The following is a 17,373-nucleotide window of genomic DNA, read 5'->3' as shown; positions in this document are numbered from 1 at the left end:
TTTGTGACCCAAGATATGATCTATCCTGGAGAATGTTCCATGAGCACTTGAGAAAAATGTGTATTCTGTTGTTTTTGGGTGGAATGTCCTATAAATATCAATTAAGTCCATCTTGTTTAATGTATCATTTAAAGCTTGTGTTTCCTTATTTATTTTCATTTTGGATGATCTGTCCATTGGTGAAAGTGGGGTGTTAAAGTCCCCTACTATGATTGTGTTACTGTCGATTTCCCCTTTTATGGCTGTTAGTATTTGCCTTACGTATTGAGGTGCTCCTATGTTGGGTGCATAAATATTTACAATTGTTATACCTTCCTCTTGGATCGATCCCTTGATCATTATATAGTGTCCGTCTTTGTCTCTTGTAATTGTCTTTATTTTAAAGTCTATTTTGTCTGATATGAGAATTGCTACTCCAGCTTTCTTTTGATTTCCATTTGCATGGAATATCTTTTTCCATCCCCTCACTTTCAGTCTGTATGTGTCTCTAGGTCTGAAGTGGGTCTCTTGTAGACAGCATATATATGGGTCTTGTTTTTGTATCCATTCAGCCAGTCTGTGTCTTTTGGTGGGAGCATTTAATCCATTTACATTTAAGGTAATTATCGATATGTATGTTCCTATTCCCATTTTCTTAAATGTTTTGGGTTTGTTATTGTAGGTGTTTTCCTTCTCTTGTGTTTCTTGCCTAGAGAAGTTCCTTTAGCATTTGTTGTAAAGCTGGTTTGGTGGTGCTGAACTCTCTCAGCTTTTGCTTGTCTGTAAAGGTTTTAATTTCTCCATCAAATCTGAATGAGATCCTTGCTGGGTAGAGTAATCTTGGTTGTAGGTTTTTCTCCTTCATCACTTTAAGTATATCCTGCCACTCCCTTCTGGCTTGCAGCGTTTCTGCTGAAAGATCAGCTGTTAACCTTATGGGGATGCCCTTGTGTGTTATCTGTTGTTTTTCCCTTGCTGCTTTTAATATGTTTTCTTTATATTTAATTTTTGATAGTTTGATTAATATGTGTCTTGGTGTGTTTCTCCTTGGATTTATCCTGTATGGGACTCTCTGTGCTTCCAGGACTTGATTAACTATTTCCTTTCCCATATTAGGGAAGTTTTCAACTATAATCTCTTCAAATATTTTCTCAGTCCCTTTCTTTTTCTCTTCTTCTTCTGGGACCCCTATAATTCGAATGTTGGTGCGTTTAATGTTGTCCCAGAGGTCTCTGAGACTGTCCTCAGTTCTTTTCATTCTTTTTTCTTTATTCTGGTCTGCAGTAGTTATTTCCACCATTTTATCTTCCAGGTCACTTATCCGTTCTTCTGCCTCAGTTATTCTGCTATTGATCCCATCTAGAGTATTTTTAATTTCATTTATTGTGCTTGTCATCGTTTCTTGGTTCCTCTTTAGTTCTTCTACGTCCTTGTTAAATGTTTCTTGCATTTTGTCTATTCTATTTCCAAGACTTTGGATCATCCTTACTATCATTATTCTGAATTCTTTTTCAGGTAGACTACCTATTTCCTCTTCATTTGTTAGGTCTGGTGTGTTTTGACCCTGCTCCTTCATCTGCTGTGTGTTTTTCTGTCTTCTCATTTTGCTTATCTTACTGTGTTTGGGGTCTCCTTTTCACAGGCTGCAGGTTCGTAGTTCCCGTTGTTTTTGGTATCTGTCCCCAGTGGCTAAGGTTGGTTCAGTGGGTTGTGTAGGTTTCCTGGTGGAGGGAACTAGTGCCTGTGTTCTGGTGGATGAGGCTGGATGTTGTCTTTCTGGTGGGTTCGTCCACGTCTGGTGGTGTGTTTTGGGGTGTCTGTGGCCTTATTATGATTTTAGGCAGCCTCTCTGTTAATGGATGGGGCTGTGTTCCTCTCTTGCTAGTTGTTTGGCATAGGGTGTCCAGCACTGTAGCTTGCTGGTCGTTGAGTGAAGCTGGGTCTTGATGTTGAGATGGAGATCTGTGAGAGATTTTCGCCGTTTGGTATTACGTGGAGCTGGGAGGTCTCTTGTGGACCAGTGTCCTGAAGTTGGCTCTCCCACCTCAGAGGCACAGCCCTGATGCCTGGCTGGAGCACCAAGAGCCTTTCATCCACACGGCTCAGAATAAAAGGGAGAAAAAATGGAAAGAAAGAAAAAAAGAGGATAAAATAAAATAAAATAAAGCAATTATAATAAAAAATAAGAAAAAAAAGAAAAAAAATTATTAAGAGTAAATTTATTAAGAAAAAAAAATTTTTTTAATTTTTTAAAAACAGATTTATTAATTTTTTATACTAAAAATAAGAAAAAAATTATTTAGAAAAAATTTATTAAGAAAAAAAAATCTTTTAATTTTTTAAAATAAAAAATATGAAAAAACTTATTAAAAATTTTTTTAAAAATAGAAAATAAGGAAAAAATTATTAAAAAAACATTTATTAGGGAAAAAAAAAATTTTTAAGCCAAAAAAAAACGGACGGACCTAACCCTAGGACTAACGGTGAGAGCAAAGCTATACAGACAAAATCTCACCCAGAAGCATACACATCTACACTCACAAAAAAAAGGAAAAGGGGAAAAGTTAATATATCCTGCTCCCAAAGTCCATCTCCTAAATTTGGGATGATTCGTTGTCTATTCAGGTATTCAACAGATGCAGGCACATCAAGTTGTTTGTGGAGCTTTAATCCGCTGCTTCTGAGGCTGCTGGGAGAGATTTCCCTTTCTCTTCTTTGTTCGTACAGCTCCTGGGGTTCAGCTTTGGATTTGGACCCGCCTCTGCATGTAGGTCCCCTGAGGGCGTCTGTTCCCCGCCCAGACAGAATGGGGTTAAAGGAGCAGCTGATTCGGGGGCTCTGGCTCAGTCAGGCCGGGGGGAGGGAGCGGTACGGAGGAGGCGGGGCGAGCCTGCGGCGGCAGAAGCCGGCGTGACGTTGCAGCAGCCTGAGGCGCGCCGTGCGCTCTCCCGGGGAAGTTGTCCCCGGATTACGGGAGCCTGGCGGTGGCGGGCTGCACAGGCTCCCGGGAGGGGCGGTGTGGAGAATGACCTGTGCTCGCCCACAGGCTGTTTGGTGGCGGCAGCAGCAGCCTTAGCGTCTCATGCCCGTCTCTGGGGTCCGCGCTGATAGCCGCGGCTCGCGCCCGTCTCTGGAGTTCGTTTAAGTGGCGCTCTGAATCCCCTCTCCTTGCACGCCGCGAAACAAAGAGGCAAGAAAAAGTCTCCTGCCTCTTCGGCAGCTGCAGACTTTTTCTCGTGCACCCTCCCGGCTAGTTGTGGTGCGCTAGACCCTTCAGGCTGTGTTCACGCAGCCAACCCCAGTCCTCTCCCTGGGATCCGACCGAAGCCCGCGCCTCAGCTCCCAGCCCCCGCCCGCCCCGGCGGGTGAGCAGACAAGCCTCTCAGGCTGGTGAGTGCTGCTCGGCGCCGAGCCTCTGTGCGGGAATCTCTCCGTTTTTCCCTCTGCGTCCCTGTTGCTGTGGGATCCGCGCTGATAGCCGCGGCTCGCGCCCGTCTCTGGAGCTCGTTTAGGCGGCGCTCTGAATCCCCTCTCCTTGCGCGCCGCGAAACAAAGAGGCAAGAAAAATTCTCTTGCCTCTTTGGCAGCTGCAGTCTTTTTCCCGGACTCCCTCCCGGCTAGCACCGAAGCCCGAGCCTCAGCTCCCAGCCCCCGCCCGCCCCGGCGGCTGAGCAGACAAGCCTCTCGGGCTGGTGAGTGCTGCTCGGCACCGCTCCTCTGTGCGGGAATCTCCGCTTTGCTCTCCGCACCACTGTGGCTGCGCTCTCCTCCGTGGCTCTGAAGCTTCCCCCCTCTGCTACCCGCAGTCTCTGCCCACGAAGGGGCTTCCTAGTGTGTGGAAACCTTTCCTCCTTCACAGCTCCCTCCCACTGGTGCAGGTCCCGTCCCTATTCTTTTGTCTCTGTTATTTCTTTTTTCTTTTGCCCTACCCAAGTACGTGGGGATTTTCTTGCCTTTTGGGAGGTCTGACGTCTTCTGCCAGCATTCAGTGGGTGTTCTGTAGGAGCAGTTCCACGTGTAGATGTATTTCTCATGTATCTGTGGGGAGGAAGGTGATCTCCGCGTCTTACTCTTCCGCCATCTTGCCCCTCCCTCAGGAGACTTTCTTTCACAGTAATTTTAAATCAAACTTTGACATGTGCTCATAATTATTTGACTTGAAGTTCCTTTTATATTTTCCAAAGTCTTTTGGACATGTCTTATTGTTTCTCTTAGATATTTCACTGTGGGGTTACTAGCCTTCAAGTTGACCCGGTTCATTGAGATTACACCTGACAAAGTGAGGTCAGTTGATTGAGGACAGGCTGAGACCCTGAGTGGATCTAATTATTTAACAGAGCCCACTGAGCCAAAGAAGGCCAGAATCTGAGTCTGCAGGGAAGGGCCAGAGAGAACTGAATTGTACCACATACCAAGCAAGGAGAACATACACAGAGTTGAGAGTTACAAGGGTGGGAATGACAAGAAGGAAAAAGGGAAAAAAACAGAGAAGGGCCAAGCAACATTTATTCAGTAGATATTTCTCAACTGACTACTATGGGCCAGTCACTATTCTAGGCACTAAAGGTAAAGCCATGAGCAAAACAAACATCACTGACCTCATAGAACTTCTACTCTAATTGGAGTTACAAGCAATGAACACATTGACATGTAAGTGTCAACAATATAACTGCACATTATGGTTACTACCATAAAGGAAATGACCAGGGTGTTGTGATAGAATTAAGAAGAGGTTTAGGGATGGCTGCATTAGTCAGGAAGATCAGCAGAAGTCAGATACGTTTCTCTACAGTAGTGATATCAGAGCTGAGACCTGAAGGATGAAAATGAGTCAGGCTCACCAAGATTAGGGGGAAGAAAATTGCAGATGCATGAAAGAATAAGTCCCAGTGTGGGACAGGACACGACAAGTTTAGAAAATTGAAAGGAGATCAGTGTTGTGGCTGCACAGAGTCAGGGAAAGAGAGTTGAGAGCTGAGATTGAAGGGTCAGGTGAGATTCAAATGATGCAGAACCTTGTATATCACAGCCACGAGTTTGTATTTTACTCTAGGACCATTAGAAATCCACTGCAGCATTGAGGCAAGTAGCAACAACTTTTGATTTACACTTAGAAAAATCACTCTTGCTACCAGTTAGATTAGTGCTTCTCAAACTTCAAAGTGATTGAATCACCTGGGGATTTGTTAAAATGAAGATTCAAACTCAGTGAGTCTGGAATAGAGCCTGGGATTCTGCACAAGTTCCAATATTGCCGGTCCGCGTGTTGAATATCAAAACTGTGGGTAACACATTGCCTGGAGAGAAAAGAGACCACCTAGAAGGTAACCTGGATCAGAATAGTGTTTTTCAAACTTTATTTAATATTATCTTATTTTATGAAAGGATATGAGTTGTTATTCTGTGTTTTCTAATCTTATTTTACGAATTTTTTTAATGACAAAATGTGTAATGACAAAAACCTTACAGGTTAACATAAAAGAAAATTAAAACACTGTGAAAATTTTCACTTAGTAAAATAGAAACAAATTTATAATAAACATATCCATACTTGGTATAGTATTGGAAAATCAGCAGCCTCAAGTTGCTGTTGAAGCCATGGCTTGGTGAAAAAGTTCTTCATGGAAACCAGACATTCAGTGTCATGTGTTTTCCCTTAACCAAGCAATTTCCCTTCCATAGAAACTACAGCTTTAATGATGTTCATAAAAATATTGTCTATAATACTGGATAATTGGAAAAAATACTAAAAAGTGATTCATTTCTAGAAGTACATCTAAATAATGGAAACTAGGCAATCAGTTAAAATTATGCCCTTAAAATATGGTTCCTGTTATGACAACATCTACAATACATGTTGAGAAAAACAAATATGTTAATAAATACATTATAAGTACATTATAATCCCCTTTCATGGAAAATTTAGCTGTATAATATGTGAGCTAAAACATTTGAAAACTAGTAATAGTTATAATTTTTAGGTCATGAAGTTATGGGAATGTTCTATTTTTAAGCATGCTTATATCTTCTACTTTATTTAAAATTAATATGTATAATTAAGTAATAAAATTTTAATTTAACTTAAATTTAAAATACAAGACTCTTTCCTTCCAACTCTGGATCCTATTTTGCATCTTTATTGGAAGAAGCAATTGACGAGAGGTCAGAGTGTCTGGGTTCTGCTCCCAGCTTCCAGTTTGCTCTAAGTAATGCTTTAAGTAGGCCATTCAAATCCTGCTCATCCAAATTCTTTTAGCCTATTAAATGAAGGCCATGGGCTGAATCAGTAATTCTTAAAGTGTGATTGATGCAGGAAGTCATGGTAAGCAGTACATAGATGAAAATTTTAATTGTTACCTACGTGGTGTTAATTTAGTTTGAAATAGACATCAAATATATGGTTTCACACACAGTATGCATTCAAACAAGGATAACTTTTTTGCGTAGTCATTTTTAAAGTCTATTTAATATAAAAACCTACTTAATATTAAATTAGTAAATAGTGGTATAAGTGGTACACAGATACAGCAAATATCATGAAGACCTTGAACCAATGAGCAAGACACTACTGGTGAGGGTACAACATCGTGAAAACTTGCTTCCTGGACTGGGAGCCTGGGCATATTCTCTGTGTAACAACTTCTCTGCCCTGAGCGCGTTCTGAGTTATGGGAAATATAGGCAAGCCCTTTGCTTTAGTCCTTCACGAGTCCCCCAACAGGTCAAAACAATCAAGTTTTATTCTTTGATGACAAAGTGCTCTGCTCCCTCCACCACCAGGAAACCACACTGGGAACGCAGGCGGCCATCTAAAAGCAGTCATGGATCCAGTGATGAGAAGATGAAGCAAGCGTTATGTTAAAATACCACAAAGCTTCCCTACCAGGTTTCGGTTACCTTTTCCTTAAATATTTGCTTGGTTGCTGCAGACCTTTCTGTGGTGTTTGGCCAGAGTGTGCTGATTAATGTCTTAAAGTTTTATATCTTTCTAGGCTGTCTTCTTCCTGGTCCTTTGGCTAGAGAGAAGACTTCATGGACTTTTTTGTCTGCACCTGTTGGCATTTCCAGGTTCCTGGCTTCTCCAGGACTCACTTGGGTTATATGAGGCAAAAGAAAACTCAGGGAACTCACTGCTCTACCATTCCTCAGGCCCCAAGTTCCTAGCTAGTCTAGCTTCTTCTCTCCAGATTGTTACATTTTGTTTTTACATGTGGTCCAGGGTTTTAGCTGTACTTAACAGGTTGAGTAGAAAAAAATACACCTACTCCAACTCGCCAGAAGTGGAAAGCATAATGCTTCTTTCTTTCCCTGAAGGGCGAACCTCTGACCAGCTTGGTTAATACACCTTACTGGTAGTAGCCCACACAAAATTGCATTAAAATTTCATTCTTGTGCAGCCATCTAGAATAAATGGCTGGTCCTACCTAGATCATGGATAAATGATTATCCATGATCATGACTGACCATTGGATAAATGTGGTCCTAGATCATGGAGATAACTACCATTTATGTGAGTACACCGCTCTAAGAATTGCTTACAGTGGCCCAGCAGGCCCAAGGTGGGGAATATAATTGGTCTCTGTAAATGGCATGAAAATGCCCTTGTCCTTCTTGTTCTTTATCCTCCTATACAGAAGTTTTGAGTGCGATTAGGAAATGACTAGAAAAAATGACAAAGTTACAGTGACTAGAATGGTCACACCAGTTTTGTGGTGGTGGAAAAAGAGCAACAGCCCTGGTACCAAGGAAGGGAGAAACGTAGACCCTGGAAGGTTTGTGTTTGTGGCAGGGAGGGGGATTAATGCCATCTTTGTATGCTAGACCCAGCACTGCAGCCTATCAGAACAACCACATGGTCTGTGAAAACAGAAAAACTCATATCAATACGGCTTGCCCTGGACTATTCTGCTGTGCTTGACACCATCAATGGAAGCTGCTCAACATGGATTCCCATCCCTGTATGTGTACAAACCTATAAATCAGCACAACCTTGTTTCAGTAGGACTGGTGCAAACATATATGCTTCTAATGTCTGAGCATCCTGAATTATGCCTCACGAATGACACTGCTCATACAGCTTAACCAAAGTGAAGTAATGATGACTCTAATTAAGCTTAACAATGAATTCACAACTGGATCGGGGACTTCCCTGGTGGCGCAGCTGTTAAGAATCCGCCTGCCAACGCAGGGGATACGGATTCAATCCCTGATCCTGGAAGATCCCACATGCCACGAAGCAACTAAGCCCACGAGCCACGACTACTGAGCCTGCGCTCTAGAGCCTGTGAGCCACAACTACTGAGCCCGCCTGCTGCAACTACCAAAGCCCACACGCCTAGAGCCCATGCTCTGCAACAAGAGAAGCCACCGCAATAAGAAGCCCGCGCACCGCAACAAAGAGTAGCCCTCGCTCACCGCAACTAGAGAAAGCCCGCGCGCGGCAGTGAAGATCCAATGCAGCCATAAATAAATAAATAAATAAATAAAATTTATTTTAAAAAAACTACTCTCCTATAAAACGTTTCTACTAAGGCTAATTATTTGAATATGTTCCCTAAGGAGACTTTCTTTCACAGTAATTTGATATCAAACTTTGACATGTGCTCATAGTTATTTGACTTGAAGTTTCTTTTATATTTTCCAAAGTCTTTTGGACATGTCTTATTTTTTCTCCTAGATATTTCACTGTGGGGTTACTAGCCTTCAAGTTGACCTGGTTCACTGAGATTACACTTGACAAAGTGAGGTCAGTTGATTGAGGACAGGCTGAGACCCTGAGTGGATCTAATTATTTAACAGAGCCCACTGAGCCAAAGAAGGCCAGAATCTGAGTCTGCAGGGAAGGGCCAGAGAGAACTGAATTGTACCACACACCAAGCAAGGAGAACATACACAGAGTTCAGAGTTACAAGGGTGGGAATGACAAGAAGGAAAAAGGGAAAAAAACAGAGAAGGGCCAAGCAACATTTATTCAGTAGCTATTTCTCAACTGACTACTATGGGCCAGTCACTATTCTAGGCACTAAAGGTAAAGCCATGAGCAAAACAAACAACCTCACTGACCTCATAGAACTTCTACTCTAATTGGAGTTATAAGCAATGAACACATTGACATGTAAGTGTCAACAATATAACTGCACATTATGGTTACTACCATAAAGGAAATGACCAGGGTGTTGTGATAGAATTAAGAAGAGGTTTACGGATGGCTGCATTAGTCAGGAAGATCAGCAGAAGTCAGATACGTTTCTCTACAGTAGTGATATCAGAGCTGAGACCTGAAGGATGAAAATGAGTCAGGCTCACCAAGATTAGGGGGAAGAAAATTGCGGATGCATGAAGGAATAAGACCCAATGTGGGACAGAACACGACAAGTTTAGAAAATTGAAAGGAGATCAGTGTTGTGGCTGCACAGAGTCAGGCAAAGAGAGTTGAGAGCTGAGATTGAAGGGTCAGGTGAGATTCAAATGATGCAGAACTTTGTATATCACAGCCAAGAGTTTGTATTTTACTCTAGGACCTTTAGAAATCCACTGCAGCATTTAGGCAAGTAGCAACAACTTTTGATTTACACTTTAAAAAATCACTCTTGCTACCAGTTAGATTAGTGCTTCTCAAACTTCAAAGTGATTGAATCGCCTGGGAATTTGTTAAAATGAAGATTCAAACTCAGGGAGTCTGGAATAGAGCCAGGGATTCTGCACAAGTTCCAATATTGCTGGTCCGCATTTTGAATATCAGAACTGTGGGTAACACATTGCCTGGAGAGAATAGAGACCACCTACAAGGTAACCTGGATCAGAACAGTGTTTTTCAAACTTTGTTTAATATTATCTTATTTTATGAAAGGATATGAGTTCTTATGCTGTGTTTTCTGATCTTATTTTATTTATTTTTTTAATGACAAAATGTGTAATGACAAAAACCTTACAGGTTAAAATAAAAGAAAATTAAAACACTGTGAAAATTTTCATTTAGTAAAATGGAAACTAATTTAAAATAATCATATCCATACTTGGTATAGTATTGGAAAATCAGCAGCCTCATATGTTGCTGTTGAAGCCATGGCTTGGTGAAAAATTTCTTCATTGAAACCAGACATTCAGTGTCATGTGTTTTCCCTTAACCAAGCAATTTCACTTCCATTGAAACTACAGCTTTAATGATGTTCATAAAAATATTGTCTATAATACTGGATAATTGGAAAAATTGCTAAAAAGTGATTCATTTCTAGAAGTACATCTAAATAATGGAAACTAGGCAATCAGTTAAAATTATGCCCTTAAAATATGTTTCCTGGCATGACAATACTTACAATACATGTTGAGAAAAACAAATATGTTAATAAATACCAAGTACATTATAATCCCCTTTCATGGAAAATTTAGCTGTATAATATGTGAGCTAAAAAATTTGAAAACTAGTAATAGTTATAATTTTTACGTCATGAAGTTATGGGAATGTTCTATTTTTAAGCATGTTTATATCTTCTACTTTATTTAAAATTAATATGTATAATTAACTAATAAAACTTTAATTTAACTTAAATTTAAAATACAAGACACTTTCCTTCCAACTCTGGATCCTATTTTGCATCTTTATTGGAAGAAGCAATTGACGAGAGGTCAGAGTGTCTGGGTCCTGCTCCCAGCTTCCATTTTGCTCTAAGTCATGCTTTAAGTAAGCCATTCAAATCCTGCTCATCCAAATTCTTTTACCCTATTAAATGAAGGCCATGGGTTGAATCAGTAATTCTTAAAGTGTGATTGATACAGGAGGTCATGGTAGGCAGTACATAGATGAAAATTTTAATTGTTACCTATGTGATGTTATTTTAATTTGTAATAGACATCAAATATATGGTTTCACACACAGTATGCATTCAAACAAGGATAACTTTTTTGCGTAGTCATTCTTAAAGTCTATTTAATATAAAAACCAACTTAATATTAAATTACTAAATAATGGTATAAGTGGTACACAGATACAGCAAATATCATGAAGACTGAGAACCAATAAACAAGACACTACTGGTGAGGGTACAACATGGTGAAAACTTGCTTCCTGGACTGGGAGCCTGGGCACACAGGGCTCTGCCCTCTGACCTGAAGGCTAGACGGTGGAAGGAATCTGGGCTAACAGGCCCAAGATGAGCACAGTCTGCACTGAGGAACGAGCATTCAATAGTAACAAAAGGAAATTTAATTCAATATAAATTCAAATTCATCACATAAAGGAGTGGTATATTATCCTTAATTTATATTTGGAGATAGAGATTTTAAGAAAATTCCCTCTGTAGATAAAACACCTTCACCCCACCCTTAAGGCTAGAACCCCATCAAGAGGCCCAGCTGCCAGCTGTGGGACAGGCTGCAGGCGCTAGGAGAGCACTGCCGCAAAGCACAAAAGTAGGTGGCTGAAGCTCCAGGGTGGGAGGCTGAGAGATGCAAAACACTGTAAAACTTCTCTTTTCCAAGCAGTTCTTTAAAATTCTAGTCTGCCTGCTCTTTCTGGCTTGATTGAATTAAAGTCAAAGATACAAGTCCTTTCCCAGGCTTCTGCCTGAACCAATGGAAGTAGAAAACTGTTTTCTTTTGAGAAGTACAACTAAGAACAACATGTGTTCTCCCCTGGATACACAGGAATCTGGTCCAATGTATATGGGCTGCTCACGTCTGTTGAAAGAGAGAACCACAGACAAAGGAGATTTATTCATGGCTGATTCTTTTTTGAAAGAATTTCCTTTCCGCAATCCACCCAGGTGAGCCTGGTAACTCTAACCACCCTTCTATAACTTTCAGATTTATACAGATTAGTAGGATCTGCTCTTTTTATTCCTATCTTCAAAGCCCGCCAACTCAGCACAGCTACCAAAAGAGAACCAGGCATGAAACTCCCAAGGACTTCTCCATTTTTCCATTCACCAGGCTCATGAGGACTCAGGTTGGAGTCTGAGAGCCCTCAGACACTACCAAGTCAAACAACTTGTTCATCTGAGTGCATATTCACATGTCTGCTGTCACAGGAAACTGAGAGGCTCCTCAGCTAACCAGAAAGTAGATCCATGCCCCAGGGCACACACTCACACAGCCTCCTGATCTCTGAAGAGGTAATGTGGAGAGAGACCGACACCTACTCTTTATCTCCTAGATTTTTCTCTTTCCTTTCTACTTATATAAAATCCTTGAGCATCTACCATGTACAAGTTAGAAAAATTGAATAACTAAAAACGTTCCTCCTCAAGGAAAACCTAGAAAGATTCTTTTATCTCCTGGCAGTGCAAAACCCTGCTAAATGAGCTGTTGTGTATGAATCGAGTTATTGACACTGTAGCTCAGGCTAATCATCTTATATCCGAACCCTGCTCCATAAAGCTTGTGTGGATTCTTCTTACAATTTACATTAAATTATACAAGAAGCAAGGTATTGTTATTTTTCTGTGCATAATGTCTATAAGATAAAGAAAACAAACAAGAAGGACATTAGAGTCCTTTCAAATAATTGAAGAGAGTAGATTGACAGTGACACTCAAAGTAGCGAAGCAAGCAGCATCCCATGCAGGTAGGAGACAAGATCTGTCAATCAAGGGACATTCCCTCTGTGATCTAATAGTAAGATGAAACTCTGAAGGGAAAATACTTCTCTACCCAACTTATTTTAGCACAGAGACCACTGAAACCTCAAATTGAAATAACTAAGAAGAGAATTCTCTGGTGAAATGAGAATCTGGCCAGCTGGGGTGCTTTTCACAAGGTGAGAACAACTTCCTCCTTTCTGAATACTCCATTGACTTGTACCAGCTTGAAATCAGTTCTCCCTTGTGCTTCTCTTCACTTTTTGACCCTGTCGATAGATTTTCTTTCACATGTAAGACCGAATCATATGGTCAGTTTGAAACTTTAAATGATTCAAAATATCTGACCAAGCATATGTACTCGCCTCCCTTCTTATAAAAATTCCTACTGAGAGAAAACATACAAATATAAACAGGATAATGCTAAATCCATAATGTGAAAACAATAAAAAGGTGAAAAATATCAACAGTTCCCATAAGATAGAAAGTAGATGTGAGCATACTGATGGGTGAGACAGAGAGGGAGAAAACACAGCCTAGAATGAACTAAGAGAAGATTTTATTGGAAATGCAAGTGAAGGAAACTTACTCCTCAGGAACCTGTAGGGATTCTGGACTGAGAAAGAGAATAGGTATGATGTAGGGCAGGAGGGACAGAACATGGGGACAAATTGAAGGTCAATATGTGGAATAGCTATACTAGTCTCCCTCTGTGCCCTCCATCCTGCTGCTGTGCTTATACATGAGAAGCATAGTAGGCCAGCCTGTACGTGGGCATTTGATGTTCACTAAAGTTGAAGTAAAACACCTGGAATGCTAATGTTTCCTGTGAGTAGTTGACAGAGTTAAGCCACCTTCAAACTGATATTAGGTGCAGGGGGAGGGGAAGGAACAAGTTAATAACCAGTTCTCTGCTCAGTCATCCTAAAAAGAAGCCTGCCATGTAACATGGTAAGTCCACATGCCCAGACTACTGGTCAAGCATCCCATTCAGGAAGAAACCTTGTGGAGAACATGGACACAATGAAATATGGAGTCCATCCTGCTACCCAGCCCTTCATTCTTAAATATAAAGCAAGAACAAAGTAACACTAGTCATTTATAAGTAGAGATATGGTATCTCTTTCCATTCCTGGAAGCCCAGAGTCTTCAACTGTGAATCATCAGAGTCCCTTATACCTGGACCAAAGTTATGGTGGAATGTCATGCTCTATGGTCTAGTATGGGAATGTAGTATTTTGAGAATGACCAAAGGAACTAAGAGAATAATATGCTGGTGTCTTGGTCACTACTCTCAAAAAATCTTGAGTCTTGGCTTTGAATAATAATTTTCATATTTATTTAAATTTTTTTCTCTTAAGTGGTTTACCCCACATTATTTCAATTCTTCCCGATTTGTAAGACCAGCTTTTTAAACCTCATTACATGTAGAAAGAAATTAACATTTTAAATACAATAATTATAAAGTCTATCTGAATGCAAACCATGTGATAAGAGAGTTCCATGTTAGTTGTAGACATTGCTGGTGCCCAGCCTAGATCCCCTTTTCCAGGCCAGTGTACCCAGTCCCCAGCTGTTGCAAGTGTTGGCTACACTTGGCTCACACTTGCCCTCTTCCCCAGAAAACTGATCTATGCCAATAAAGGTCACCATTCTCCAGTAGGGTATACCCCTGCTCAAATGACTGCTTTATTCTGGGGTACAGAGGTCAGCTGTCTGGCCCCCTTGATTCACAGTGGGAGGGATCAATTCTGTGGTGCTTTTCATGCTTTTCATGCTCCAGAGATCCCCATGAGGTCAGGCTGGATCAAGTGTCCACCTGAGCCACATCCATGCCTAGCCTTTTCCCTTCCATCTTAACTTGCTTTTCTCAAAAAATTATGGATACAGGAAACCCCAATTTAGGCTTTCCTTTTAAGGAACTCAAGACAATATGCTACCTCCTTTAATCCTAAACCAGTCCTGAAATACGTATAATAGTATAGCCTAAAATCAAATGGCTCATTAGTGACAAAAGATATTCAAACCAGCACCACAAACTGGGTTCTTTCCAGTGGCACCAGAAGGCACACAAGAGAAGCGGGATGAGAATTTGACCATCTTGCTTCCAACACGATTTCATGCCGTTTCTCACTGCCTTTCAAATGTTTTTTCCACGATTTGAAAATATCTATAAGTCATAAGTCTGCAGGCTGAGAATTTGAAGCAAATTCTGATTGGATTGCATCATTTTAGTCAGGGACTATGTGAACAAAACCGAATAAAAATCTTAATTCCTCATTTCCAAGTTGTCCCACTTTTTGGACTACATAAACAATGTCATGTCTAACAGACCACAGCTTCAGCTTTAAAGTCAGTGTGACTTTTAATTTTTTTCCCTCTAATTCAACTTTAGATTTATTATAAGGCTGAATTTCCATCAGGCCACAAACATTTTTCCTGGACTTGGGCGTAAGTTATAGGACAATTCCACAGTGCAAGTGAGTCAGGAGAGGGGGAATATTCAAATCCTTGCTGGTGTTCTCAACTCCCCTCACCAACATTTTCTAGAACATCCTCAGTACCATATGCTCTTTGACAGTTGATCCATGTAGGTCTTTAATCCCCATAACAAAGCTCCTTGGTGTCTAGAATTTTTTATTCCAGATGCTACTCAGAGATCCTTCTCAGGAAATCTGAAGTCATTCTGTGCTCCCATGCCCTGCTGCGGGTATGGGACATTCTATGGCTGTAGCTAATTCTACCATCTCCAGCCATACTCAAGTACATAGGAACCAATGCACTCTCCCACAAGCCTCAAGCCAGGAACTTTGAGTTCTACTCAGCCTTACTCAAAAATGGTAACATAAGCCTTGTCTGACCTGAGCCCCTGCAACTGTCTAGGCTTTTTGTTTCAACCAGTTCTCACCTTCTGGCTCTAGTCCTTCCATCCACTCATCAAATGTATCCTTATCTAATCCACCAGTGGGGTAGCAGTTGAGGGGGGAGATGGGGTGGGGGATCTGTAACGAAAATAACTCATGACTTACAACTTTTTTAAAGTAGTTGCTTAAGACTCCTTTCTTTGGCATTTCTGTTTTTCCATACTTGTTTAGAGTAATGAATATCAAACACCTTGAATAACTACATGGGGAAAGAGCAAGGGAGACTAAGACAGTGAGGGGATATCTCAGTTGTCATATTAAAATACTGTTGTCATATATAAGAGCATCGTAATACCAACACCATTGAGTAAATTTGTGCTATAAAACTAGAGTACAAAGAGAAGACTGGAAAATAGTTCAGTCATTCAGACCAAATTGTGTCTTTAATTTCCCTTCAGGGTCAATTATTTTCAGAATTATAAAAATGTTTCCCTCTGTTAACTCTTAATTCTCATTTTCATCTAGAAAGCAAACAGAATTGCTGTACCCTGCAGCCTAAGCTCTACATCAGGCATTGCTGGGGCCCCATCAGGTTTGCGTGCCGACTGCAGGTGCCTGGGGAGCACTGTGTGCTCACTGCACAGAGGTAGGTGGCTGAGTCGCTGGGCTGGGAGTCTCTGATGAGCAGGGAGACGTACTGGTTGGCTTTATTGACCTGGGCTGTATATCTTCCTTCCTCTTTGTCTTTATTCAAGTTTCCGAACAGGAGCAACTCAGGGCCTTTGCTGGGGTACTGTCTGTACCACATGAAGTAATCAGAAGTGCTGTCAGTATAAGTGGAGTTGAGAGAGGCGATGGCTCCCTCTGGAACGTGCAGAGATGCAGGACTCTGCTCCACTCCCTTCTGTTGGCTCCTCATCCCTGTGCAAAGACACAACGAATGGTCAGTCGAAGAAGATTGGCTGGGTAATGGACGCTTCCTCTGCAGAATGTAAGTTATCTTTTCACAGTCCTCCCACCTCTGTCTTCCCTTATTTAAGGGAAATAACATTCATGTTTCTATCCATGGGCCTACAATACAGAATGACTCCAAATACTTTACTTTAGGTTCCCATAGAAATGTCCCAAACTCACACGTTAACTGAAGCCACAGGATCACTAGTAAAACTCTTGAGGATTTCATCATTCTTTCCTGCCCTGTTTCACTGAGGATTCAAATTTTAAACCCTAAAAAAAAATGAGTCAAACTCAGACATTTCTAATTCTTCTGCCTTAGAAATCATAAAAAGAATCTGTTCTACCAATGAAAACAAGAGATCCTTTTCACCACCCCTGCTACACAACCGAGCTCCTCCTCTCATATACCTCTCTCTCTCTCTCTCTCTCTCTCTCACACACACACACACACACACACACACACACACACACACACACACACGGAGGAATACATGAGAGCATTCCTCAGAGTCTCTGAGAAGACACTGCCATCTTGTGGACTCAAGACAGTGATCAAAGAAATATTCAAAATATAGACCCTTATTATGTGAACTGAGGAAAGTAAAAATCTGCCACTTTAGTTAAATTAAAAATTTGAGAATCATATGGTCCAAGTCAATGTGTGTGGGGAGAGCTTGATGTGGATGTGTATGTGTTTTACATCAAATGACAATGCTTGTGTGAGCAAAAGCAGTTATATCAAATGACCAATCCCTCACACTAAAAAACCAGTCCTGAAGTATTCTATGATATGATAGAAGTCTGGGTGAGGCTCTTGTGATTCAAGGAGAGTTTAATATTGTGTAGCTGTTCTCCACATCAGGCCAGACACCTCCTTTCTCATTTCTCCACCTCCAATTTTTAAAGAAATCTCTTCTAACTCAAAAGAATCCTTTGAAGACACAATGGCCTAAAATCTGACTGATGATACATGTTTCCAACTCACAACCTGGGCATATT

At 40.9% G+C, this 17,373-nt stretch overlaps 2 gene segments (V, D, J or C); both read right to left on the bottom strand.

Moving 5' to 3' along the window:
* Positions 1-17,373, bottom strand: part of LOC133084268 (T cell receptor alpha chain MC.7.G5-like) — a 610,392-nt gene that overhangs the window by 495,880 nt on the left and 97,139 nt on the right.
* Positions 15,980-16,624, bottom strand: LOC133085770 (T cell receptor alpha variable 12-2-like). The segment is given in 2 exon segments: positions 15,980-16,338; positions 16,552-16,624. Coding segments are annotated over 2 exon segments (411 nt in total).

The sequence above is a fragment of the Eubalaena glacialis genome, chromosome 2, assembly GCF_028564815.1.
Source record: "Eubalaena glacialis isolate mEubGla1 chromosome 2, mEubGla1.1.hap2.+ XY, whole genome shotgun sequence".
NCBI classification, from domain to species: Eukaryota; Metazoa; Chordata; class Mammalia; order Artiodactyla; family Balaenidae; genus Eubalaena; species Eubalaena glacialis.
This window is presented reverse-complemented; position numbering and strand designations above follow the sequence as displayed.